Source organism: Aulonocara sp. 'chitande type north' Nkhata Bay, linkage group LG7 (genome assembly GCF_057382095.1).
Source record: "Aulonocara sp. 'chitande type north' Nkhata Bay isolate Kocher_YH1m ecotype deep benthic linkage group LG7, A_spYH_male_GT1.1, whole genome shotgun sequence".
NCBI classification, from domain to species: Eukaryota; Metazoa; Chordata; class Actinopteri; order Cichliformes; family Cichlidae; genus Aulonocara; species Aulonocara sp. 'chitande type north' Nkhata Bay.
In genome coordinates, this window is record NC_141350.1 from 17,101,319 (window position 1) to 17,124,444 (window position 23,126).

The following is a 23,126-nucleotide window of genomic DNA, read 5'->3' on the forward strand; positions in this document are numbered from 1 at the left end:
TTGAATATAAATAATGGATTAGTTGTTGCTTTTTGCCATGTTTATTTGGCCAAGTCGAAACTCACTGAATCCAGGAACTTGTGGCAGATCTCTTGCCCCTGATCCATGTTTTATTTCATGGAGGAATATCGAGTGTGTGACAAGACAAGGGAAGGGAGGGCGTTTTGGTCTGTTGCTGGAATGATGCAGTGTGATTCCCGTCCCTGCAGAGGGGTTACATATCTTAAAGAAGGGAAAGTGAAGACTTAATTGATAATATAAATAAGGACTCAAGCATCATGTTATGTTTCAGTTTCATTTTTTTATTCCACAGAGAAATCCGTCCGAATTTCACGTAAATGTTGATGACAATTTTACATTGCCTTCGCCGTTTCCCTTTTCTGTGAAGGGCTCGGCGTGATGTCGTCGCCTCAGGTTAGTGCTGTGTCTGCAGCCGCAGGAGTGTTCACGGAATCACTGTGTGCAAAGATTGGAAGAACACCAGTAAAGTGTTCAGCTTTAGAAAGCCAACTTCTGTTATTTGTGGTTCTGTGGTGATGTGTTCCAGTATGCAATAACCAGTTTGATTCATTGGCTTACAGGACATCAAATCAGAGGGGATTGTGGAGTAATACCTGAACTTGTAGTCTGAAGGGAGAATCAGACCTAATCTGTAGTCTCTTCTGCTTCTGGAGATTTGCTTTTCAAGGACCCTGGCTGAGAAGCTGTGATCGCTGCATATGTAGCCCGCGAACAGCAGCTTCCCTCTGATATACATCTATCACATGAGCATATAAAAAGTACTTTACACGTCTGAAAGTGGAAGAAAACGCCTCTGCAGTCCCCCACTGCAGTTATTTTTACCCTCCCCACATGTAAAAATGTTAAGCAGGGAGGGCTTTTTTTTTTTTTCTGCAGAGAAGTGGTTTACAAAAATGTTTCACAACAAAGGTCATACATCATGAGGTTATTTTTAAGCTTTAGATTTCAACACAGATTGGCGTTGATGCGACACCACATCCTGTTATTTGTAATGTATGTGCTTTCAGAGTTTCTGAGTAGGGCCTGCTGACCTACATTATTTAAGTGCTGACAGTGTGTCATGTGACTATAACTCAGACCTTTATGTTTGATAGTGAAGGACGTTAGCAAACGTCACTGAAGCAGTTGTCATTAGAGCTCCCTTTTGTATTTCCTACTTTTAATACTTTTAATACTTTTACAGGAATGTTTGGACATCAGGGGAAAGTAGTGGAGCGGTGCTTGTTGCTGCCACCCAGTGGGGACCATGAAGGCGTGCACTTTGCATAGCATGCAGCTTTTGGACAAGTCTGCAGTAGGTTTACTGACCAGGACCGTGCCGGGAGCAGCTCTGTGTCGCTGGCGCAGCAGGATGTTCTTGGATTTGTAGCAGGGATTCTCCATTTCTATTTCATACCTCACCACACGAAAAGAGTCCATCTGACACTGGATTTTAAGAAAAAAAAAATCAACCTGTTACTGAATCTGACTGGCTCTAAGCAACACTGTTTTTACCCTTGAAAATGTGCCTCAGTATCACTAACATAACTCTTATTTTGCCTAGATTCACACCTGAGTGCAAGGCGATGTTCTGTGTTTGTTCTTCCTCCTGTAAAGATACTCCAGCGAGTCCTGGCCAAGCGTTGCGTGCGTGTCGACAGGCTGACGTGGACAAGTCACACACACAACAAGGATCTGTTGACTCTGTGGAGGCTGGCCCATAATGAGAGCATCATACTCCAGGTCTGTCACTACCGGCATTAGTTTAGTGCTGCAGCAGCAGCTCCTCCGCTGCCCTTCCCCCAGCAGTGCCGCTCTGAGTAGATCCGGGCACACTGTGAGGGGGACAGAGGGGGGGAACGGTGCCACTGCAGGAAGGAGGGTGACGGCGGCCATCTGCAATTCGGGATTATTTGGAAGAAAAACTGACCTGGGAGACAGGGAATCTGATGTTTTATAAGGCTACTAAAACATGTAGCAATTGACTTTTTTCATCAAACTAGAGCGTCTGGTCTTACTCTGGTTTGATGCTCCCGTAAATCCGAAGGGGTCCTAGCTGCGTGAATCCACGTTCCTTCTTTTCAGGCTTTCTAGGTGTCCTGACAACAAACAGGTCAAAAAAAAGTTAAACTGTTCTTTAGTGTGCCTTTCAATAATGCAGCAAAGATCTAGTGCAAGTGTAGCACAAGTGAAGCACTGAAACTGCTCCGCAATGTGTTTCTGTTACTGCAGCTCAAGAATAACTAAAGCAGGTGCCGTTATAACTCGCTGGTTGAGCAGGTAATCCATACACTGTAAAGCAGTTTTTGTCCCTGCTGGCCTCTCGGCTAAGTCCATCATGAAAAATACATATTTTAAAATCTCAATGAGACTTTTACCTGGATAAATAAATAATATATATAAATTCTCTTTAGTGTGTTTACTTGGTTAAGTTATCCAGAGTAGAAACATCCAGATATCGCTGTATGTCACATCATTTTCACACATCCACTGGAGCACTGAGCCCTTCTAAATGTCGCCCAGTGGAGCTGTATGTCGGGAGGAAAATGTCCAACTCATTAAATGTTTTTCAAACTGCTACATCTTCAGGGTGAAGACTGTGTAATGTTTAATTTCATCTCTGTGAGAGTAGCGAAGGTATTTGCCCAGTGAATTTACAGAGCACCATCGGGTGCCATGTGTCCTGTTTCTAGCAGTTTTGGAAATCGACTGAAGAGCAAAATCTCCTGAAAATGTCAGAAAATGTCCTGACCTGATCCTCCTAACATAACATTGTTCAGAGTTTGTGTGTGGAAATGGCTTTAGCGTGCACCTAGGCAGGACAACGGGAAAGTCCGGCGCTCTTTCGGCTGATTGCGACAGGTGTCCGTGAAGCTCCCGAAACTCATCTCTGCTATCCTCCGGCTGGACAGGGTTAGCATTTACTCGTTCAGGTAGCTTCACAGAGGGCAGAGCAGCTGACTGTGCCTCTTTTCTCGGCCTGGTCCTCGGTGGGGCATCTGGCATCCGCTTTGAGCCAGGACACTTGATACCTGAAGGAGAGGAAGAGGTCACTCAGAAATGCACACAGATACAGAGTTGCACAGATGACCGTGAACAAGATCCTCATGGAACTATTCAATAATGTCAAGTTTGCAGGATAAAGTGATCCTGTAACTTTTTGCTTCATTGAACTATTCCAAGCAGCTCCGACCAGGTCAGGTTTTCTTGATGTTACAACCAGCTGTTGCAGTTTTATCACATGTGGGGAGAACAGGGTGAATGTCAGAGAAGCTAGAGAGGCTATGTTTGGAAGCTGTGAGCGTGTAAGTACCGACAGCCACACGATAACAGTCCAACCAATCTTCCACGGTTTTGTGTACTCTTTGCTGAAGCCTGATCAGTGTCCCGCTAGGATGACCTCCTCTTTTCCAGTGTGCTGACGACTCCTCCTGCCTCTTCCCTTCTCTCACCATCTGGAGAGCATCCCGAGAGCACACCGACTTCTGCCACACAACATTATGTGCGCATGGTAGATTATGTTATGTAAAGCATTTAGCTAGCTGCTCTATACACAGCAACCACCGACTATTTGTGCACAAACGCACTGGTGGCTATTAAGCTAACTGCTCCTCTTTATCTAATCAGCTGTTTGATTCACTGTTTGTGTCACTTTTCCACTCAGACACAATCATCTGATCATTAAAAGTGTCTTACATGTGTCAGTGGGGGATACAGGAGGTCTTGAGCAGCATCAGAGATAAACGTTTCCCGAGTCTTCAAATAAGACTGCAAATGCAGAACTGATATTACAGAGAAATATTTTAGCTTCCTCAATATCAAGGTGAAAAACAATGTAATCTTACTGTTTCCTTTGGCTGATTAAGGTGAGACCGAGCAGAAAGCGGAAGCTGGGCGGTTTCATTTTCACACCTGAAGGTGAGCACTGCAGACGTACCGCTGGACAGACTCACAGACACGTGATCAGAAATCTGCAGGAGACAAGCAAACACTTTTATCGGTTATTAGAAAATGAAAACCCTAAAGAACAGCAAAGTGGCATAAAGAGTTAGCAAGTCCTCCTGTCTTTGTCGCCTGAAACGATCCAATCTAAAGCAAAGAAACCCTGCAGACAATAAAATATGAATCTCTACGTCCTGTCAGAGACAGTTAGTGTTGCTGGGATTTATGCATGAGTAGGAAATCTACACCGTAGCTACATCGTAACCGCAAACCCCACTGAAACCCTACAAAGTGAGCTGATGTGCATGAGAGTGGATTATATATCCTGAACCCTAAAGTATAACATTGACAACAAAACTCCCCCATCATATTTTTATGATTTTTTTCCAAGTCTCTTGTGGTTATAGTACCATAACATATGATTTAGCATATGTAATTCCAAAGGCAAAAACCACAGGGACCAAAAATCATTTAGATAGTTTGCTAAAAAAAAAGTAATATTCATATTTATTTTCAACTTAGTAATTTTTTAAAGGTTTTTCAGATGTAAAAGCATTCTTGCCTAACAAAATGAGGAGTGCTGCATAAAATGTTTTTATTATTTCATTGAAATTCAATAAAAAAAAATCAATCAGCTGCCTCCCCAGAAATATAAGTACACACTGTACTGCCAGTTCCTCCTGTGTGTCTCTGGCTACTTTTGCTCCGAATTTTTCAGTTTATTGATGAGAGAATAGCAACAACAACATCGAGAGGAGATTAATTCGTAGACCCCACCTGTATTGCAATCTTTTCCCTGTGATATGGCTTCCAACTCCACTCCTTAGTTTTGTTTCCGTAAATATCGCACACGAATCCACCGTTCTGGTCCCACAGTGCTGTGACGGCCGAGCTGCATTAACAGTTACAAAAGATTTAAAACAAACAGGCGAAGCATGTGCAACAGAATTTTGTTATACGTGTATTTTTACATGTTACTTCATATTTTTCAGTAAGAAAAAAAAATATGAAAAGAATGGAAGCCACCTGGCATGCACTCACCTGAGAGGATGCGTGACGGCCCCGCGCCCAAATGCTGTAATAGTCGCGAGGATGGTGGGAAATTGGCTGTCAGTGAACACATTGGTATAGAAGCCTCCGCAGGGCAGGCCTGAGTGACTCTGGCACACTGCCATGCAACCAGATGGGTAACTGAGGGGCCACAATTACAGGTCATAAGGTCAGCAGCAGTGACACATTTTCCATATGCCCAAATCCGCCTTTAATTCTGGACACTCATTAAAATTGAAATCTTTATGAATAAACATGATGAGAAAAAGATGATACTATATGAATGAGGAGCCATCGTTGATCCTGTAGTGCAGTTTTTGCCGGGCAGGATCCTGCTGTCTCACTTCTGGTATCTGTGGCATCCCGTTGACTAAAGAGGAAGGATGGTCCTTTCTTCTCCTGCGTGTCACGTTAGCCTTCGTATCCCCATAGTGACGGAGGATAAGCTGTTCGTTCGGATCCAGCTCAGTTGTTGGCAGTTTTCTACGTTAAAAAAAATACGGTTAAGTGTAAACGTTTTTGGACAAATGTGACTTTTGTCGTTTTCGTGTGAGTGTTCTTGACTGGGTTAGATGTTGTGAAGGGGTTTTTTTGAACCATGGAAATAAGCCGTCATCTTTTGGTGTTGTTCTATTTGTTGATTTTGCTACTCCTAAAGTTTTTGCTCCGTCTCTGATAGGTTTGTTTTTTCCCCATCTTCAGATGGCCTTTGCTTTTACTGACCTTTCTTTGGACCTCATATTGAGAATTTAAATGAAAAACTATCAAATGCAATTGCATCATTTGAAATCAACTCCAGATCTTTTATCTGCCCAATTAGTCATGAGATAAAGAGGGAATCGACCTCATTTGACCATCAAACAGTTCCAAACAGTTTATGTGCAACCTTTGTCAAACCCTTTGAAATAAAACTAAAAGTCAGCACTTCAACCACATATTGACTGTTTGATTTCAGATCCCCTGTGTTGTGTACAGAGGCAAAATTACAAATAAATGTGTCACTGTCCAAAAGCCTATGGACCTTAACGTATATTAAACAATGCATGTGAAAGTACTGGATTATATTGCTTTAACCAGATAAGGATTTCAGTAACTGATGACCAAATGTAAAATAGCCTGAAATTCAATCAAAATGGATTCATCAGATCAGCCGACCAACAGGATCTGATCATTTGGAAATGCAAATGCTATTAATGCAGAAACAGACGCTGACAACTCACTCTGGATCTTTTGCTCCCTGCAGTCTCTCCACCACCCACTGATACAAACTGATCCTGTTCAGCACATCACTGGAGGCCTGATTAGGCTGAGCGATCAAACCTGCACACAAAACACACGACACAGCGGAGGCAGTGACAGAGTCATCTACGCAGTGCTGCAGCTGCATGTCATACCTGCATGTTTACACTTACTGGATGAGATGGAGGGAGTGGCTGCTGTGGAGCTGCGAGCTGTTTAAGAGCAAGAATGTGAAACTTAGTCTTAGAAGGATTATAATACAATTTCCAAGGAATTTCACGTAAATGCACTCCAAACTCAGAGTGCAATGCTCAGAGAAACTGCAAAAAGAAAACAAACAAACAAAAAAAAAAAAAAAACAAGAGCTACATCTCAGTTTCTACATGCCTCACAAAAGAAGACTGAACAAGTATGGGCTGTTGGAAAGGTCCAATTTGGGGGGGGGATTAGATGGATACCTTCCTGGTATGTTATCTTCCCTTGTAGTGTTTTTATGGCCACAGAAATGTGCCTGAAATTATTTCTTTTACCTCTACTGCATCTTGCCTCGCTCTTTTTCACATGTGGGTTTAGTTTGGCTCGCGACTTTCTCCCTGTGAAACCAGCACTTCTTGCTGCGCACGGGTTCTCCTCTGCCGTTTCCTCCCGGCCGCTGGCTGACACCTGGCGGGGAGGTTGCTGCAGCTTCGGGGAGCCCACAGACTTCGGTAGCTTGTCAGTCAGTTTGGGACTTGAACGCAGCGCCCCTGCAGTCAGATCGTGCCAGGAGCAGTTCAGAATATTTACAACCCCGTGAGGAAGACGCCTCTCATCAGCCCACCTATGCTGCCAAAGCAGGCGAGCCAATTCATTTAATAACTGAGGCGCTGCTTGCTTGTATGCCTCGATCGAACCGTTCAGGGTTAAAGCAGACGATGTGCCAGGTTTATCGCCTTCTTCCTCCCTTCCCTCGTTCTCCTCCAGATTACTATGAGAAAATAAGACAGGTTATTTACAGTAAACCACGTTTCCTTCTCCTCCTCCTTTTTTCGGATGCTCCCACAGCAGATCATCTCTGTCAGAATGTGCAAGCCTCTAATTACCTTCGTATCCTGCCCTCGAATTGTGCTCCTCCATTTATCACACTCAAATGTAAAATGTTTCCTCGCTCTCCTTTAACTCGATTTCGTCCTGCTGGCTGCAGAGAGGCAAGTGGACGGTAAAAGTTGTGCTCTTTCTTTTAAACTACACAGTCAGCAAAACGCATCCTCACCTCACCTGATCAAAGAAATAAAAGGGCCCCCGTCTGCCTTCTGTCCCACCAGAAGAACTCATTTCCCGTTACAAAGGGAGAAATCCCCCACACTGTATCTCTTTGCAGCAAAGCAAAAGTAACCTAGCTGAGAAAAAGTGCTTCAAGATCAACATTTCACTCCAGCAAATACCCCCCTCTCCGTTCATGTTCTCGCCTTGTTGCTTGGATACGCACTTCTCGCGTTACGCACGTTAATGATCGACTCTGGGCATCAAATTGAATCTGTGACAGTGCAAACAACAATACGTTACTCTCAATAACAGATAAGGTGTCGAGCGTTTGGCAATGTGGACACACAAAGAGAAAGAAAGGGCGCGCAGGTTGATACTGAGGAGCTGCAGCAGTCAGGTGTGCGCTGGGCTGCCAGGTAACCTGAAACTCAGCCGCTGGACGATCGGAGAAAGTGATGAGTCCAGCACAGTGCAGCTTTTAAAGGCCACACACCGGGACAGGACTGTCACATACATCTGAGCATCACAGGAACTGTGAGTCCAAACAATGTAACTCTAAAAATCTGATGACGATTGAAACTTTTTTTTTTTCTTTTTTCTTTTTTTTTTGCTGCTTGGCGCACAGGAGGATCGTCTTCTTCTGTTCTGGTTAAGTTGTTGCATAGAGATCGTCTAATAGCTCGTTATTGGCTGAAGCTCCCTCCAGCACACTTTTCTGCTTTGACCACTGGAGGCTCCCAGCAGCTTATGCGTCACTTCGTCTCTTAGCCGCTGATCATGGCGGAGCTACAGTTCCAGGCTGAAGTGGAGCCTCAACTTCTCAATGGGGATGACTTGAACGAGGAAAGAGAAGAAGCGGACGCCTCGGAATCGGTAAAGAAAAAAAGAAGAAAGAAGAAGAGGAGCAGAACCACAGCGCCAGGTAAGGAGCGCATTTTGCGGTTAGAGGATCCTTTTAAAGAAAATAGCGCAAAAAAAAAAAAATATTCCCCTTACTGCTCGGTGTTGTGCAGAGCATTAAGTGTACTGGACATGAGACTTTTTCAACCTGTCAGAGGGTATTCCTGTCCAGATGTCCCAACTCTCAGCGGCTGCTGCTGAAGCTGAGGGCGCTCATCTGGAAACGGGACAGACTCCGAAAATGAAATGTAACGTCAAAAATGGATTGGAAGCTGTCAGTTGAAGATATGAGGGGAATAAATGTAACTTGCCCAGATTAAATATGTTTGATCCTATAATTCTCCACATAATCTGCGTGAAATTATGTAATAGACCCACAGTTGTAGTGCAATACGATGACATGTTGCCAGTTGCAGCATTACTGCTTCATCAGCAGTAAAATCCCAAAAGGTTAAGTTGCTGAAGCTGCCCTAAGTCAAGCGTGGTCCTCACAGCTCTGTCTATGAAGGGCTAAATGTCATAATGCTGCAAGCTGCATATGCCCTTGAGGATACTGACTTCTCAAGGCAAGAAATTATTCACACATCCTGCCAAGTTCAGATCATGGTAGATGCACTTTCTTGAATGGACTCTGAACCACAGATAATTTACTCCCTCTGTGTATGTGTGTGTGCGTGCATGCACGTGCATGTTCACCTGCACATGCATGCACGGCATTGTGTGACTTTGCAGCAGGGACAAGCGAGGCTGAGGGGGATAGAGACGCCGGAGGTGTTGGTGATGTGACAAAACAGTTGGAACAGCAAACGCTGGAGGACAAAGAAAGGGCCGAGGATGGAGAAGAAGGTATCTTCTTATTACAGCCGCCCACTATCAGCATCATTGTCTGCAGCGGTCATGCTGCTGGACTTCAAGTCCCAGAAAGTGCACTGTGAAATTCAGCTGATCATATCTGCAATGTGATATTTGATTTTCAGTAGCACTCCGGGAATTGTGCCCAAACGCCTGTCGATATTTCTCACTTTGCAAACTGTATTGAAACTAATGATGCTTTCAACAGATGGGGACGAGGGAGAGAACTCAGCTGGAAAAAAGAAGAGGAAGAAGAAGAAGAAGAAAGGATGTAAGCTATTTTTTTTCCCGTAGCGCACCAAAATGCACCAAGAATTTAAATTCTTCACTCAGCAAGAGGATTTTTCTTATTGTTTGTTCATTTAAAAAGCAAACACACGCACACTTAAGATATTAAGTAGATATGTAGCATTTGTTGATAGCATTGAAAGATCGTTCAGTAAAATCTTTGCGGTTGTGTATGAGCATCGGCGTGTATTCGAAAACAGACGTCACTGCGTTGAAAGCGCTTTGGAACACCAGATGATTGCAAACAGAGCACAACAGCAGTTTGTCTTTTTTAAATCCATGTCATTAGTCGTCAGTATTGCAACATGCAGTCGGACAAAACTGCATGTTGTTCAGACAGGACGATATGAATGACTTCCCCAGCACTGTAATTCTCTTTCTGTACCAGAATGCCAGGCATTGTTCTCTTAAAGTCAAAATATCAATGTCATGAGCACAAGGGCTCATAACTTCTTAACGTGTTTTATTTCCCCTCTCCTGCTGCTTTTTCCTCTGCTCCGCCTTTTCTGTATCTGGGCCACAGTGAAGGGACAGACTGACCCTCCCTCAGTCCCTATTTGTGAGCTGTATCCCAACGGAGACTTTCCAAAGGGAGAGGAGTGTGAATATCCCCCATCAAAAGACGGGTGTGTGTGACCTCTACGTTGTTCCTTCCGTCTTCCGTTGTGTGGCATTCCTACATTTAACTTAGGTCCCACTTTCCGCCTATCCATACAGGCTATAATATACTAATTGATCGTGTTTCCAGTAAAGATGTAAATCCATTCTCTTTTTTTTTTTAGTATGTTTTGCTGCAGTTAAAAATATCAGCACTGTTTTCACCTGTGCAGTATTTTTTTCAGGGAGCATGTGTCATAGCCTCATTACAAACATTTGTATAATGAGAAAATAATGAGTGCCTCCTCTCCGTGGTGCTCCCCTGCACCCACCCCCAGGCGCAGCGCAGCGTGGCGGACCACCAGCGAGGAGAAGCGGGCCCTGGACAGGGCTAACGAGGAAATGTGGAATGATTTCAGGCAGGCGGCCGAGGCACACCGGCAGGTCCGTGCGTATGTCATGAGCTGGATCAAACCAGGGATGACCATGATAGAGATCTGGTGAGAAACACGCTGATTTGTCTTTGAGAGTTATTGATATGGTCTGAGAAGATGAGAATGTGATTAAGACCTTGAAAGAAAGGGAGGATCTGCTCCCACCTTTTCTCCTCTGAATGTTTTACCTGGCTTCTCTCTAACATCTGCTGCCTCTTTGTGTTTCTTTCTGCTTCTGTCAGTGAGAAGCTGGAAGACTGCTCCAGGCGGCTCATCAAAGAAGATGGGTTAAAGGCGGGCCTGGCTTTCCCCACAGGCTGCTCCATCAACCACTGCGCAGCCCACTACACCCCAAACGCCGGAGACCCGACTGTGCTGCGCTACGACGACGTCTGCAAAATTGACTTTGGAACGCACATCAACGGTGAGAGCTCGCTAATAACTTTTTAAGTGCTTTTTCAAGTTACGGTCTCCCATTCCCCATTTGGCACGGTGGAGTGATGATTGCCTTATGATTCTGGCCGCCTGGAATAAACTGTTCTCATAAGTTAATTAACGTCCTCTTTTTCTGGATGAATACATGCTGAATGTTTCTGCAAAAAAAAAAGTGTAAAAAAATGAAAATAATTAGCCGCTGCCGGCACTAACCAAACTGTTTGGTATTTTCAGGTCGAATAATAGACTGTGCCTTCACCGTCACTTTCAATCCAAAGTACGACCGACTGCTGGAGGCTGTGAGAGACGCAACCAACACTGGCATCAGGGTAATAGGGCCCGTCCTCCCATGCACCGTGCTTACACAAAGACTTATGAAAAAAAACGAGAATCATCAAACCAGATCACAGTTTAGGTTATAATTCATATCTAGTCTGAAATGCAACTGTGATAACGGGTGACGATAACTCTGAAATAACGGCACAAATCATAACGTACAGTGGCGTGTAATAATTCAGGGTGACATAAAATGTGCACGCTGTTGAATTCCTGCCAGCTGCAGGGGACACACGGTTAAAATCTGATGTAATCTTATAGTGAGAAAGCATAAAAGCAATCAAGTGTAAAATAGAAATGCATGGATATACAGCAACTGAACAGCGCATAATGCAAAAAAAACAATAATTTATATTTTTTTATTAAACATGTGGCTGGAAAAAGATGATGTCTCACTTAAATGTGACTACTTTGGTACCTGATGTTACCTGATGATGCTCAGACTGGATATATTAAAGGCTGTCAGTATACGATTCACTTATTCAGAGTTAGTTCCCCCTCAAAAATCAGAAAAAAAAGAAGTGGGATGTGATTCTTACTCTCCAGACCTTCAGTGTGCGATGGATGGCGTGTTATTTACTGACGTGTGTGTGCAAACTCTGATCTGTCCCAGTTCGCCGGAATTGATGTGCGCCTGTGCGATGTTGGCGAGACCATTCAGGAGGTGATGGAGTCTTATGAAGTGGAGATAGATGGGAAAACATATCAAGGTAAAATAAAAATGATGCCATGCTTCATCCTTTTTAATCACGAACAAGGCTTAGAGCTGCTTCCTGTTTATGAAACCCTCTGTGTGCCGCTCTCTTGACAGTGAAGCCGGTAAGGAATCTCAACGGCCACTCTATTGGACAATACAGGATACACTCAGGGAAGACGGTCCCTATCGTAAAAGGTGGAGAAGCCACAAGGATGGAGGTTTGTACACCATTTACCACAGATTACACGTGGATTAGACTGTGGGGCCCAAATTAAAAAACTGCAGACCTCTTTTTTTTTTTTTACTAAAGCGTTTGAAATTAAACCTTTTCCACCTGACTGACCTTGCCTGAATGCAAATGGACCCTTTTTAATTCTTAAGTGCAACTGGACGAACATGTGGCTGGTTAGGGTTACGACGGGGTCTGGAGAAATGTTCCAATTCGCCGCTTTAACAGCTTCTCGGTCACCCTCCTAAGCACCCTAATTACACTTTTTAATGGAATTAGCGGCCCCATCGAGTTGCAACACGTGTTAGCACACCAGCCACTCGTTTCAATCGTGGGCATCAAGAGTTCATTAACGGGGCCAAGGAGAAAGACGGTTTCGCATTATGCAGGGAACTAAAGTGAGCCTGTGCCTGGCTGCACAGCTGTGGTGCATGGCTGGGGTTTTATCTTGGACAGAAGTGGGCATTTTAATTGGGAAGTTGCTGCGTCAAGCCTTTCACCTGATGGTTCCAGGAGAGTTGAGGAGGGGTTGATGCTGATGTGGCAGCTTTGTGTATTGTATTTTTAGCTAAAGTGTGTTGGTGTAAAAGGGCAATTACCCTCTTTGTGATCAGAGAGTGGCAGCTGGGTGTGCCACGGGGACTGCTAGCACTTTGACTGATTATCGGTGCAGCGAGAAAGGGCGTCTCAGTGCTATCAGCTCGTACCACGGGGGACTCCGACAGCAGTCACGTGCTGATAGAGAAGCAAAGTGCCAGTGAGATCCGACCAATCAACAGCTGAAAAGAGCACTACCGCCCTTTAATAGACTCCACACAAATATGTCATCGGCTGACAACTTGAGGTTTTTGTTAAATTTGCTCTCAGCCTCCCCTCCTCCCTCTAAAGTGCTTTTGTCCTATGAGTGCTCAATGACACCTGCCCTGCTCTAACAGTCTTTCATTTCTGCACTTTAAAGTCCTCGTCTCTTTTTGCTTCTTTTGCTGCTTCTCAGGAAGGTGAAGCTTATGCCATCGAGACATTTGGCAGCACTGGAAGAGGTGCTGTCCACGATGACATGGAGTGCTCGCATTACATGAAAAACTTCAACGTGGGACACGTGCCAATAAGGTTTCTGTTTTCACCTCATCGCCTCGTGCTTTATGTTTTTATACGGTGGCTTTCTTCGATCTCCAGTTTGTCACGTTTCTCTCACCTCTCTTTCCGTGTCGCCACCAACACCGCAGACTTCCGAGGGCTAAACATCTGCTGAACGTGATCAATGAGAATTTTGGCACTCTGGCATTCTGCCGCCGCTGGCTGGACCGCCTGGGAGAGAGCAAGTACCTCATGGCGTTGAAGAATCTGTGCGACCTTGGCATCATAGACCCGTACCCACCTCTCTGCGACATCAAGGGCAGCTACACCGCCCAGTATGAGCACACCATCCTACTCAGGCCCACATGCAAAGAGGTGGTGAGCCGGGGCGACGACTACTAAGCATGCGCCAAAATCCACAACGAACCAGGAGACGACAGACTTCTTCAGACTGACAGCAAATATGCAATATTTCTCTGACCTAAATTTCCAGTGCTTGAATACCTTTAGATAATTGTTTTAGCAAAAAAAAAAAAAAAGACTCTCATGAAGTTAGCTGAGATAGTTTTGTTTCATTTCTTTCTCTCTCTCCAAAGGATCAAGCCAATAGTAAAAAGGGCATATCTTTAACTGATTCAGCGTTGTCATTTTAGCTTTTTTTTGATGTGCTGCTTTTAGGTAATATGCAAAAGAGATTTATGCAAAAGAATCATGCAAAAAAAAGGAGGTTTAGGTGCTCGCACCTTGCCTGAACATGCTGTGCTTTATTGCCTTGTTAAGCTCATGTGAGGAAAACGGAACCGCTATCAAATATTTATACTTCTACATTTCTTTGCTTTATTTTAATTTGAGGCAGTTTTATAAGAAATAAATTGTTATAAATCTTGCATCCAATGCTGCATTCAAGTTCATGGAGCTCTCTGGCAGCTCTAGAGACATCACCGATACACAGCAGTTTTACAGTTTATTAGGAAGACTACTCCAATACCTAATGCAGGCTGTGCTGCAGTGCTGAAACCTGAGGAAAAACCTCCGTCTTAAGAAAGAGTTTGACCAAAAATAAACATTACAACAGTGAATGTTTATTGTTTCCACTTATATTGCTCCCTCTTTTCTTAGCTAGTAAGCAAAAATGTCAAATGATGTCAAACTTTAACCACGTACATGTGTATTTCTCTCTTTTAACCAACGGAGGGCGGTACTCAAACATGGGTTAAATATCAGTCAGCCACCTCTGCTGGTGAAGATGATGCAGTAAGGCACATCAGGCTGTTTATTCATAGCCTGGTGCTTCTGCATAATGTGACCGAGGAATGAAACCGATTTTTCCCAGAAGCATTAAGAATGAGCACACTGATGTTTAGTTTATGCAGTTTAGATGAAACAGAACGGACAGGACACAGAAACAGCGTTGCAAGCATCACGATGACAACAGAGCACATTCATTCACCCTAAAAAATAAAAAAAAATCACCACCTTGTCCTCTAAAAGAAAATTTCCAGCCCATTTCTCTTATTTTGGCAAAGTCTTTCAGACAAGGGCATGGGTGGTGATGCTATGGCTGAGGAATGCATCATGTCCCCTCATACAGTTTGTCCTTTCTCCTTGGAGACAGCAGACCAGGCCTATTCTTAACCGGGGGCTGGCTCTAAAGTGGCTTGTGGACTCCGGATCTGATACACTGTGATGTCCATTAATACCCCGGCTTTTAATACATATTTATTTTGAGGCAGCAGGAGTCACAGGCCAAAAAGAGAAGCATATGTTCAGAGAGCATTTGCAACACCCAAACACGCACCGCCTCCTGCAGGGCTGACTTAAGGGAGGTCTTGTCAAGCGAATCCTCCTCATGTGGAAGCAGGTCTTCCAAAGAAGGTGAAATCCTTTCGTAGCGAGCTGGCTATAAGAGCAAACAAATCCCAAGTGTTTTAGCCTGTTGTATGCAGAGAGGGTTTTGTTCTCATCAGTCAGCAGGGGGGCGAGTGGCCCAGAGTAAAGTGGAGCTGCTCAGATTTAAGCCGTCTGATTCCTTTAATGTTTTTTCATCCTCTCCCTTCATCCCGGAGTTACTTGTTCTGACTTGCACAGTCCCAGACTCACCACCAAGGACATCTAGCATATGTACTCTTCCACACACGCTGCCTGATGTTTACTCGTTCATGATTTATCGGCAATATCTGTGTGACGACACGGATCATTCAGTCTGTGCCTTTGCGAAATTTCAAAGTAAACAGTCTTCCATAAAGTGGATACAGCAGGACGCGACTGTTTTTTGGCTCGTGAGCTCCGACAGCGAGGAAATCGAGCCAGGAAATGAAGTATAATTGAGTATTTAATATGCACTTCTTGCTGCTTTATAAATAATCTTGAAAGTTTTATGAGCTGAGGCACAGCATAACAGGAATACAATTCAGACAGCTTTGTGCGGATGAAGGTTTTTACGGTCTGCTTTGTTCTCTTTGATCCTACAGTGACTGTAGTCTGGAAGGTATCTGCTCTCACATGCTTATTTTTATCACAGGTTCACAACCTCAGTCCTATAGCTTTTTCCCCCTTTTGTTCTGAGACCATGGACCGTGGAAAAAAAAAAAAAAGAAATAGGCAGCGGTTTCACTTTCATGTCCAAGTGAGGCCTAATTCAGACAGTCCTGCTGCCAGCTGCGTCCACTGCACTTCTCGGCGGTTCCCTACCAGTGGCCGCAGTGTTTTCTGAGGATGTGGAGGAGTTTGCGTCCGAGGCTTGCCTTCCAAGGTTTAACAAAGCTCTTGGTGTTAACAATAAGTCGGCCTTTCTTCCAGTCTTCATGACCAGCCACCACATACTCAGATCCTATATTGGAGAAGGGGAAAAAAAGCAATAATGTATTTCAGATCTGCTGAGAATGCCACTACAGCAGGGTGAAGAAAAAAGAGAAAAAAAATGACTATGGAAATGTACATCATTTAGCTATAACAAGTTAATTACCGCGCTTCCCTGGCTAGCTTAGCAGAAGCGATTATTGTGGAGTGTTAGACGTGAAATAGTCTCATAACAGAGAAGTGTGTCTAATCTTTTAGTTGTAAATGTCCAATTTAAATGAGTAATGCTTGGATGTTGGCACTCACTCAAAGCCTCTGTGAGAGGCGACAGGGATCTTTCACTCAAGAGTCGACTAATTATACACTTCTGCATCGTGAGCAATAAAGTTTCTCATTGGAGCCGGCTGCAGCTGACCTGGGTTGAGGATGGGGCAGGTACAGCCGTGGGTGGTCCAGGACTCTGGGTAAAGGGTAACACTTCCCCTCTGGATCTTCATCTGAGGGTTCTGATACAACACCTTCTTGACCTTGACCTTCACCTCTGCGTGAGAGCCTTTGTCGTGGGCTGACATCACCTTTGCCACCAGTACTGCCAAGGCAAGAAAACAACCAAAAGAAGTAAACAAATAATAACCATGTGAGAAACATTCTAATCGTTTAGAATATAAGTGTTGACTAATAGTAGTACTAATAAGACTCTAATTAGAATTTTCTAATGTGTTTTTTGGCTCTGAAGGAACATTTCCTCACATTTATGAAAATATGTTCTTTTTAAGGCATGTAATTTAAGATATGGGGTGGTACCTGTGGTCAGTCAGATGTGACATAAGCATGAAATGTTTAACCTGCTAGCTCCGTAGACAAAGTCCACACGATGTCCAATTTTACTGATTTGCGTGGTGTCTTGCATCAAAGGTGAAGGTAATTATCTAGTGAATTCCCCCCTGAGCCATCGGGTGTCATATGTCCTGCCTTCTGCACATTCTTTCCAGGTAGCAGCCTCACCTAACCCAAACTGATCACTTCAAGTCAGGAGAGCACGTCTGAAGCGGACTTTGTCCTGTTGTGTGCTCCCTGTGAGACAGGACCTGATTATCTTGACACTGTCCACAGGTCATGTGCAAAAATGATTTAAAATATGAGACCCTAACCCTATCCTGGCCTCAAGACATCAAGCATTTCATTATAAATCATTCAGATTGTTAAGATTGACTCTCACAGGTTTACAATAAATGTAAACATTTTTTTTACCATAGTCAAACTCTGCAGCACAGAAGAGTTTAGGGTTGCCAAGGGTTACCTCTATGCATTCACATTTCTCTGGAAAATGAAAGTCAAACAGATAACAAGATTAATACACATAATTTCACCGTGAAGTATAGATTGTTAGATGAAAGCAGCCTTATTTGCATCTATGTGGGCCGATGAGTGTTTGGCGTGATGTGACCTGTGACTCACCGGAGTGGTGCAGTGCAGAGAAAAGCTCCTCTACCCTAAAGAGTGCCGTCTCACTATATTTGCTGCTGTGTCCCATGTGGCCACTGGCTGTATAGAAGACCTCCACATCTGAGCTGTGCCGCAGAGGTAAAACCAGTCAGAGCCAGTTAATAACCCAGTATGCTCTCAAACTCCCCAGCATAAATCACCTGATTTATTTCCATTAATACATATGGTTGAGTCTTGGCTCTTACCCAGAAATGCAGTCACCAGTGTAGGGGTCACAGTCCCCCGTGCAGTCACACGGACGGCAGCCGTATTCATTAAGCCCCCAGTATCCCGTCATGCAGCTGTCACAGTAGGAGCCTCCGACACCGGGCTTACAAGTGCACTCCCCGGTGTTAGGGTTGCAGAGAGTGCTGCCACCTGAGTGGACTGAGCCGACAGGGTGGCAAGAACAGGCTGTGCAGGAGAGAGTGACAGAACAAGAGAACTGCGTGTTAACATCTCTGTAGCAAACACTTCTGAACTTCCACATCAGCTGTATTTTATCATTGCACTCGTTACAAGCGACAAGTCGGAAGTATGTTATGTAGTCAGTGTGCTTTGAGCAGATGCAGCAAAAACAAACAGTGAAGGACTCCCTCGGCTCGCTGTCTGAAGGCTCGTTGACATGACAGATTGATTTTTTTTTTCATTTCTAGTTTGTGTAAGAAAGAATGTTGCAGAATGCTTGGAAGGATGGAAGGGCAACAATGGGGAAAAACGTGGAGACAATCCTCCACTGTTTGCAATTACAGCCACACTCTGAAACCTCGAATGCAACTTAAGCAAGAATTACAGAGACTCCTGTTAAGGAGCGGGCTGGAAGTCTGCTTTGTGTCTCATCAGTGACTTAGGAAGGTGCTGGAGCAAAATCCCCTTATCAAGGAGATCAATGTGCTTTAATCCAGAGGGTAAAAAAGAAAAATCAAAACCCTCCAAATAGCAAATTCTGCAACTCTTAGTTGGACTTTTCAGCTGGCATTGCTCCAAATAGAAAAGTTTTGGTTTAAGGCCAAAAAACAAAGACACACTGTGGGGTCTTACCTTTGCAGGAGTCAGGTGCCATTTTTGGTCGGCTGGGATCTCTGTAAAAGCCCTTCTTACAGCTCTGGCAGTGACGGCCCTCCGTGTTGTGGCGGCAGTCGTCGCACACCCCGCCACGCCGTCGCCCCGTTGCGAGCCACAGCCCTCGACTGAAGTGACAGCTCCTGGCGTGGCTGTTACACTTGCACTCTTTGTTCAGACGAGCGTGGGAAAAGAAAAGAAACATTCAAGTGTGACGCTTTAATCAGCTCACCTCTCAACTTTGAACCCCAGTGACACTCTTTAAGCGGTGCATCAGCATCTAAAAGGTGTGCGTGTGATTTATGACGCTAAATTAATTTTCCCGATAAGCCAACGAGCCGCGTGTCCTACGATGCATCTCACTCTCTCGCCCCATCACTCACTCTGACACTCGTGCGCCGTCCCCGTGATGCCGTTGGCGGCCTGCCAGGGTTGATCGTTGTAGAGAGGTGCGCAGCGCTCGCAGTGCTCGCCGGCCGTGTTATGTCTGCAGGCACACTTGCCGTGGACCTGCCAGACAAACGCACCAGACAGTGAGAATTTAACAGTTATTGAGCGTTTTATTGTATCTGCATGCACTAAAGGAACATCGCTTAGAGATCAGTTATGACTTCATGTGTCATGTGACCAATTTGAAATTGTTAATTTAGCTGTTTATAGTTAATTATACACAATAATAGCCATTTTAACTAAATGTGTATTTTGGAGTCATTGTTGATCCATTTTCTAAAATTGATGCTGCACATAAACAACCATGCACATTGTAATAAGCACCTAATGTACTTATAACCAACCTCCTTCTTAAGTATCGCAACATAGTGGCATCTAAATGCACGCTGACAGTGTTTACACACTGTGCAACATGTCTACACCTCTTAGGCTGTGTTGGCAATAAACTATTGTTTCTATTCTCCACTTACAGTTAAGAGAATAACATGACTGAGACTATGGGCTGTTAAAGTATTAGGCCGAATACCATAATTAAGGTTTCCACCCCCTTAAATCCCTGTAATGGTAGGTAAAGCTGTGGCTTAATATTCAGTCTTCACTGCAGCCCTCCACTTCAGCAGCACATACCAGCACACAGCTGGGTAACGAGGGAGTGGTGGGAACAAAACCCCAAACCCAAACCACATCACAAACCTCGAGACAAACTGGGGGCATCAGCAGATTTCAACGTGACACAACATTTGAGTACATTCTCACAACGGGGCATTTTTGTTAGTGGGTTGTCATGTACCTGCAAACCGTTTCACAAACTCAAGCTCAATGAGTGCTCACCATGTTGCTGATGTTCTGTGTGCCAGAAAGGTGGGCACGGGCCGGTTCGCAGTGGTCGGCGTGTCCATTGCAAAGGCAGCTGCCTTTGACTATAAAATCATAGATGGCGTAATGATCCGTGGGGAGGGCAGAGGCACCAGGATGCTTGGCCTGGCAGGGGCACGGCTGAATCTGCAGCAGACGGACTCTCAGGTTGGTGACCATGAGCTGGTCCTGAGCAGCCGGGCCATAGGGATCCACTGAGTGCCAGGGTGACAAGGCTCGGTAGATCACCTGGAGGATGAAGGGCAGCACATGTGAAAACCTCCAAAAACCTCTCTAACAAGTATTAAAAAAACAATCTTAGATGCACTGACGGATCATGACCAAACATAAATTAAGTTTGTAAAAGCAGGCACCAGCCTGGATTTCCTCACACGCTTGTGCTACAGCTGCTGTTACAGCAATACATGAGTAGCTTAAATGTGAACATCAGTGTATGGTTCTTCTTCTCCCTCGTTACATTTTGTTAAATGTTGATTGTTTAGACGAATAATCTCAGCCCGCCTCTGAATTCTAAGAACAGGGATGAAAACTGTGAGTCACACAGAGGAGAAGGAAGTTATCACAGGCTCAAAACATTCACTTTTAATATCTATGGACCAAGTCTGTGTATAAAATACACTATATACTACAATATCCTCTCCAAATGGCCTTTCCTTTCCAGCCCATATAGATTATTTTTAAACATGTTGAGCCAACTGGAAGTGAATTATATGTTTTTCTGGAAGCATACTTGAATTTTGTCACTTTTCCTTCAAAACCCACACAGTCACCTGCTGTTTAAACCGTCTGTTTGCAAGGGGCACGCTTGCAGAAACCATTTGAGGGAGTGGAACTAAAGGACAGCAAACAAACTGAGAGCTCGTACCGAGGCCCAGCATGAGACAATGAGAACTCTAGAGAACCTCAAGAATAGAAATATGAAGCTGAAAATGAGGGAGTGATTACTTTGCTAAGGTTTGTACAAGTCATGAGCATGAGAGAGACTTGTTGCTGTGTCAGAATGGTTGTGCAACACTGTGGCACCACGCACTTGGTAAATATACAGACTCTGATGTGCAATCTGAAAAGGCTGATTTATAAGGAGCACGTTTTACGTCATCTCTTTACCAAAAACAAACAACAACAAAAAACAAGGTTGACTCTAAATATTCATTTCAACAATTAACATTTCAGGGCTTCTTTGAGTGTTAGCAGAAGAAGGGACGCTAATTATAAAGGATGAGAAGCAGAGCTCACATACTGGCAACACACACACTTCAGGCAAATGCACTGCAATTATGAGATCAGCCATATATTCATTGTGTTATCCAACCAGAACCTCCCAACATGTTCTTAGGCAAATTTAGAGCAAAACAAATCTTTACTCTGTCCAGCGAGAGTCGATCTGTGAATGAAACATAGCTGGTGGTAAGGCAGCATATGGCTTGTGTGTGTAAAAAAAAAAAGTGTCAAAATGAACTCTGATATTGTAGCTGTGCATATCACAGCAGCTTGAGGCCTTGAAGGCACGGCCCATGAGAGGGAGATTAGTTTACAAAGCTTGGTCAACTGTTTGGTTGGTAGTTTGTGTGATAGCAGCTAATAAAGTGCCAATAAATAAATCACAAAGGTGAAGCAGTTGCTGTGAAGTGCTGGGATGTCTGGCAGCACTGATGTGATCACTGCCATATCTCAGAAATGACACTCCAGATCTGCCCTCCAGATCTCTGTCAGAGCTACAGTACATCACTCTTCTCCCCTTTTCAAGGCTTATTTCAAAATGATTCGACTTCAGATGACTTGTTTGATTAGATATGTAAATCCGAAACGTTCCATAACTCCATAAGCACATAACTCAGATTTCAGGACAACACTCACCTCTCCTCTGCTACAAGGATAAGCTCCTGAATACTTGGAGGTGCAAGTTGCCCCACCCTCGCCAACTGGTGACCCCTCCACCAGGCCAAACGTCTCGTCGCAGTTTCTGGCAAAATATCTGAGGGTCTTCCATGTGCGTCCACGGTCCTGGGAGCGCTCCAGCACCATGGCAGCAGGGCGTGGGGAGCGGAACACCAGGATCAAATGGGTGAAGAGGAACTCCGTCTCCAGATCCAGCTGGAGCGTCTCCTCCTTTACCCCCTCCGCAGATTGCCACCAGGTGTCAGGGTGGCGGAAAGAGGAGTCGCTCATGGCAGATGGAGGGTGCTCCTGGCTGGGGATGGCAGAGTTACACCGGCTGCACGTTGCCGCCGAGCAAGACCCCCTGCTGCTGCGGGGGGCGGAGGTCTGTCTGTAGAAGCAGAAGGGCTCCGAGGAGTTGAAGCCGCACACCGACCGAGTGCTCAGCACTCTACCCAGGGCCAAGTTGCCCATGCGGGGGTTGCAGGCTCGTCCAGAGCAGCGGTGATCCCTGGCTTTAGACGTTACTGGGGAGAGAAAGTGTGTGTTTACTTTTGGGATATTAGTAATTGGAGATCCAGCTAGCATTTTCCAACAGTTAAACAACTTTCTTAAATGACACTGAAAAGAAACACCAAGCAGGTTCATACTCACCGGCTAACAGAGGAGAGGATGCGCTCACCGGGAAAATGAGCAGCAGAATCCACAGCCTCATCCTGACTGCGCTGTAAGTCTGCATAAGGTAAAACAAGGCAAGAAGGCGCATTCAAGTGCTTTATCTAAGGATGCCCATTTGCTAATAACGTCCTCTTTCCCTGTTATAAAACTGCTACAACAGACATTTAGAAATGCTGAGTTTAATTCCGCCTTTTGTCGTGTTTAAATCCTCTGCAGGCTTAGCTTGGACTACTTCATCCCAATCCTCGGCACGCATTATTCTTCAATTATTTCCACTCCACCCCTCAGGATTCAACTTTGCTGTGGAGAGTTTTCATTGACATTTGGGAATATGAAGAGATTAGCACCGCCCTCTTCTGGTCTTTTCCAGACCACTCCCACTCCCACTAAAATCTGAAAACACCAAAAGTATTCCGGGAAGACCTTATGACGTAAACGCTTTAAAGATGATAGTGTTGGAAAAAATGATGAAGCGAGGTGATTATACTGAAATATACAGGCTTCTATTTTTACTTCTAATAATCATCCAACACAGTTCTAATAATCTTTTCTTTTTTATTTGTGTGCTCTATTTGTT

At 44.5% G+C, this 23,126-nt stretch overlaps 3 protein-coding genes across 7 annotated transcripts; 1 reads left to right on the forward strand and 2 right to left on the reverse strand.

Annotated features, from left to right (window-relative positions):
* Positions 1–176: 176 nt before the first annotated feature.
* On the reverse strand, positions 177–8,144 carry LOC147324920 (uncharacterized protein C3orf20-like). 4 transcript variants are annotated; one of them, XM_086299101.1, is made up of 17 exons: positions 7,489–8,142; positions 7,314–7,408; positions 6,762–7,198; positions 6,405–6,443; positions 6,213–6,312; positions 5,269–5,475; positions 4,984–5,133; positions 4,720–4,834; positions 3,846–3,971; positions 3,697–3,768; positions 3,314–3,485; positions 2,813–3,032; positions 2,019–2,099; positions 1,573–1,930; positions 1,330–1,446; positions 615–757; positions 182–456 (listed from the first exon to the last, which is right to left on the reverse strand). In XM_086299101.1, the coding sequence occupies exons 1-17, from the start codon at positions 7,543–7,545 to the stop codon at positions 411–413; spliced, it is 2,535 nt and encodes an 844-aa protein (XP_086155227.1). In that variant the 5' UTR covers positions 7,546–8,142; the 3' UTR covers positions 182–410. The 4 variants fall into 4 exon arrangements, with proteins under 4 accessions (XP_086155226.1, XP_086155228.1, XP_086155227.1 ...); XM_086299100.1 differs by having other exon boundaries at positions 177–757; positions 7,489–8,144; XM_086299102.1 differs by lacking the exon at positions 6,405–6,443 and having other exon boundaries at positions 180–456; positions 7,489–8,143.
* On the forward strand, positions 7,709–14,425 carry LOC147324921 (methionine aminopeptidase 2-like). Of its 2 annotated transcripts, none has more exons than XM_086299105.1 (12): positions 7,709–8,010; positions 8,102–8,398; positions 9,109–9,222; positions 9,437–9,499; positions 10,040–10,142; positions 10,452–10,613; positions 10,790–10,971; positions 11,217–11,311; positions 11,932–12,028; positions 12,130–12,233; positions 13,239–13,354; positions 13,471–14,425. In XM_086299105.1, the coding sequence occupies exons 2-12, from the start codon at positions 8,254–8,256 to the stop codon at positions 13,721–13,723; spliced, it is 1,434 nt and encodes a 477-aa protein (XP_086155231.1). In that variant the 5' UTR covers positions 7,709–8,010; positions 8,102–8,253; the 3' UTR covers positions 13,724–14,425. The 2 variants fall into 2 exon arrangements, with proteins under 2 accessions (XP_086155231.1, XP_086155232.1); XM_086299106.1 differs by having other exon boundaries at positions 7,709–7,892.
* Positions 14,076–22,844, reverse strand: LOC147324922 (netrin-4-like). The gene is made up of 10 exons (XM_086299104.1): positions 22,526–22,844; positions 21,851–22,398; positions 19,949–20,221; positions 19,051–19,177; positions 18,647–18,835; positions 17,812–18,019; positions 17,579–17,691; positions 17,372–17,440; positions 16,536–16,709; positions 14,076–16,151 (listed from the first exon to the last, which is right to left on the reverse strand). Exons 1-10 carry the CDS (start codon positions 22,635–22,637, stop codon positions 16,009–16,011), a joined length of 1,956 nt encoding a protein of 651 aa, XP_086155230.1. The 5' UTR covers positions 22,638–22,844; the 3' UTR covers positions 14,076–16,008.
* Between the last annotated feature and the right edge of the window lie 282 nt (positions 22,845–23,126).

Bases quoted from the DNA above. Each gene is read 5' to 3' on its own strand.
- LOC147324920 (XM_086299100.1), bottom strand. From the start codon at position 7,545: ATGAGTTCTTCTGGTGGGACAGAAGGCAGACGGGGGCCCTTTTATTTC. The intron at 4,835-4,983 runs GTGAGTGCATGC...CTGTTAATGCAG, and splicing joins GCCGTCACGCATCCTCTCAG to CTCGGCCGTCACAGCACTGT. The intron at 3,972-4,719 runs GTGGGGTCTACG...TGTCTCCTGCAG, and splicing joins GGGAAAAGATTGCAATACAG to ATTTCTGATCACGTGTCTGT.
- LOC147324922 (XM_086299104.1), bottom strand. From the start codon at position 22,637: ATGCGCCTTCTTGCCTTGTTTTACCTTATGCAGACTTACAGCGCAGTC. The intron at 20,222-21,850 runs GTGAGTGTTGTC...TTCATCCTCCAG, and splicing joins ATCCTTGTAGCAGAGGAGAG to GTGATCTACCGAGCCTTGTC. The intron at 17,441-17,578 runs GTGAGTCACAGG...TTCATTTTCCAG, and splicing joins CTCTGCACTGCACCACTCCG to AGAAATGTGAATGCATAGAG.
- LOC147324921 (XM_086299105.1), top strand. From the start codon at position 8,254: ATGGCGGAGCTACAGTTCCAGGCTGAAGTGGAGCCTCAACTTCTCAAT. The intron at 10,143-10,451 runs GTGTGTGTGACC...ACCCACCCCCAG, and splicing joins TATCCCCCATCAAAAGACGG to GCGCAGCGCAGCGTGGCGGA. The intron at 13,355-13,470 runs GTTTCTGTTTTC...CCAACACCGCAG, and splicing joins GTGGGACACGTGCCAATAAG to ACTTCCGAGGGCTAAACATC.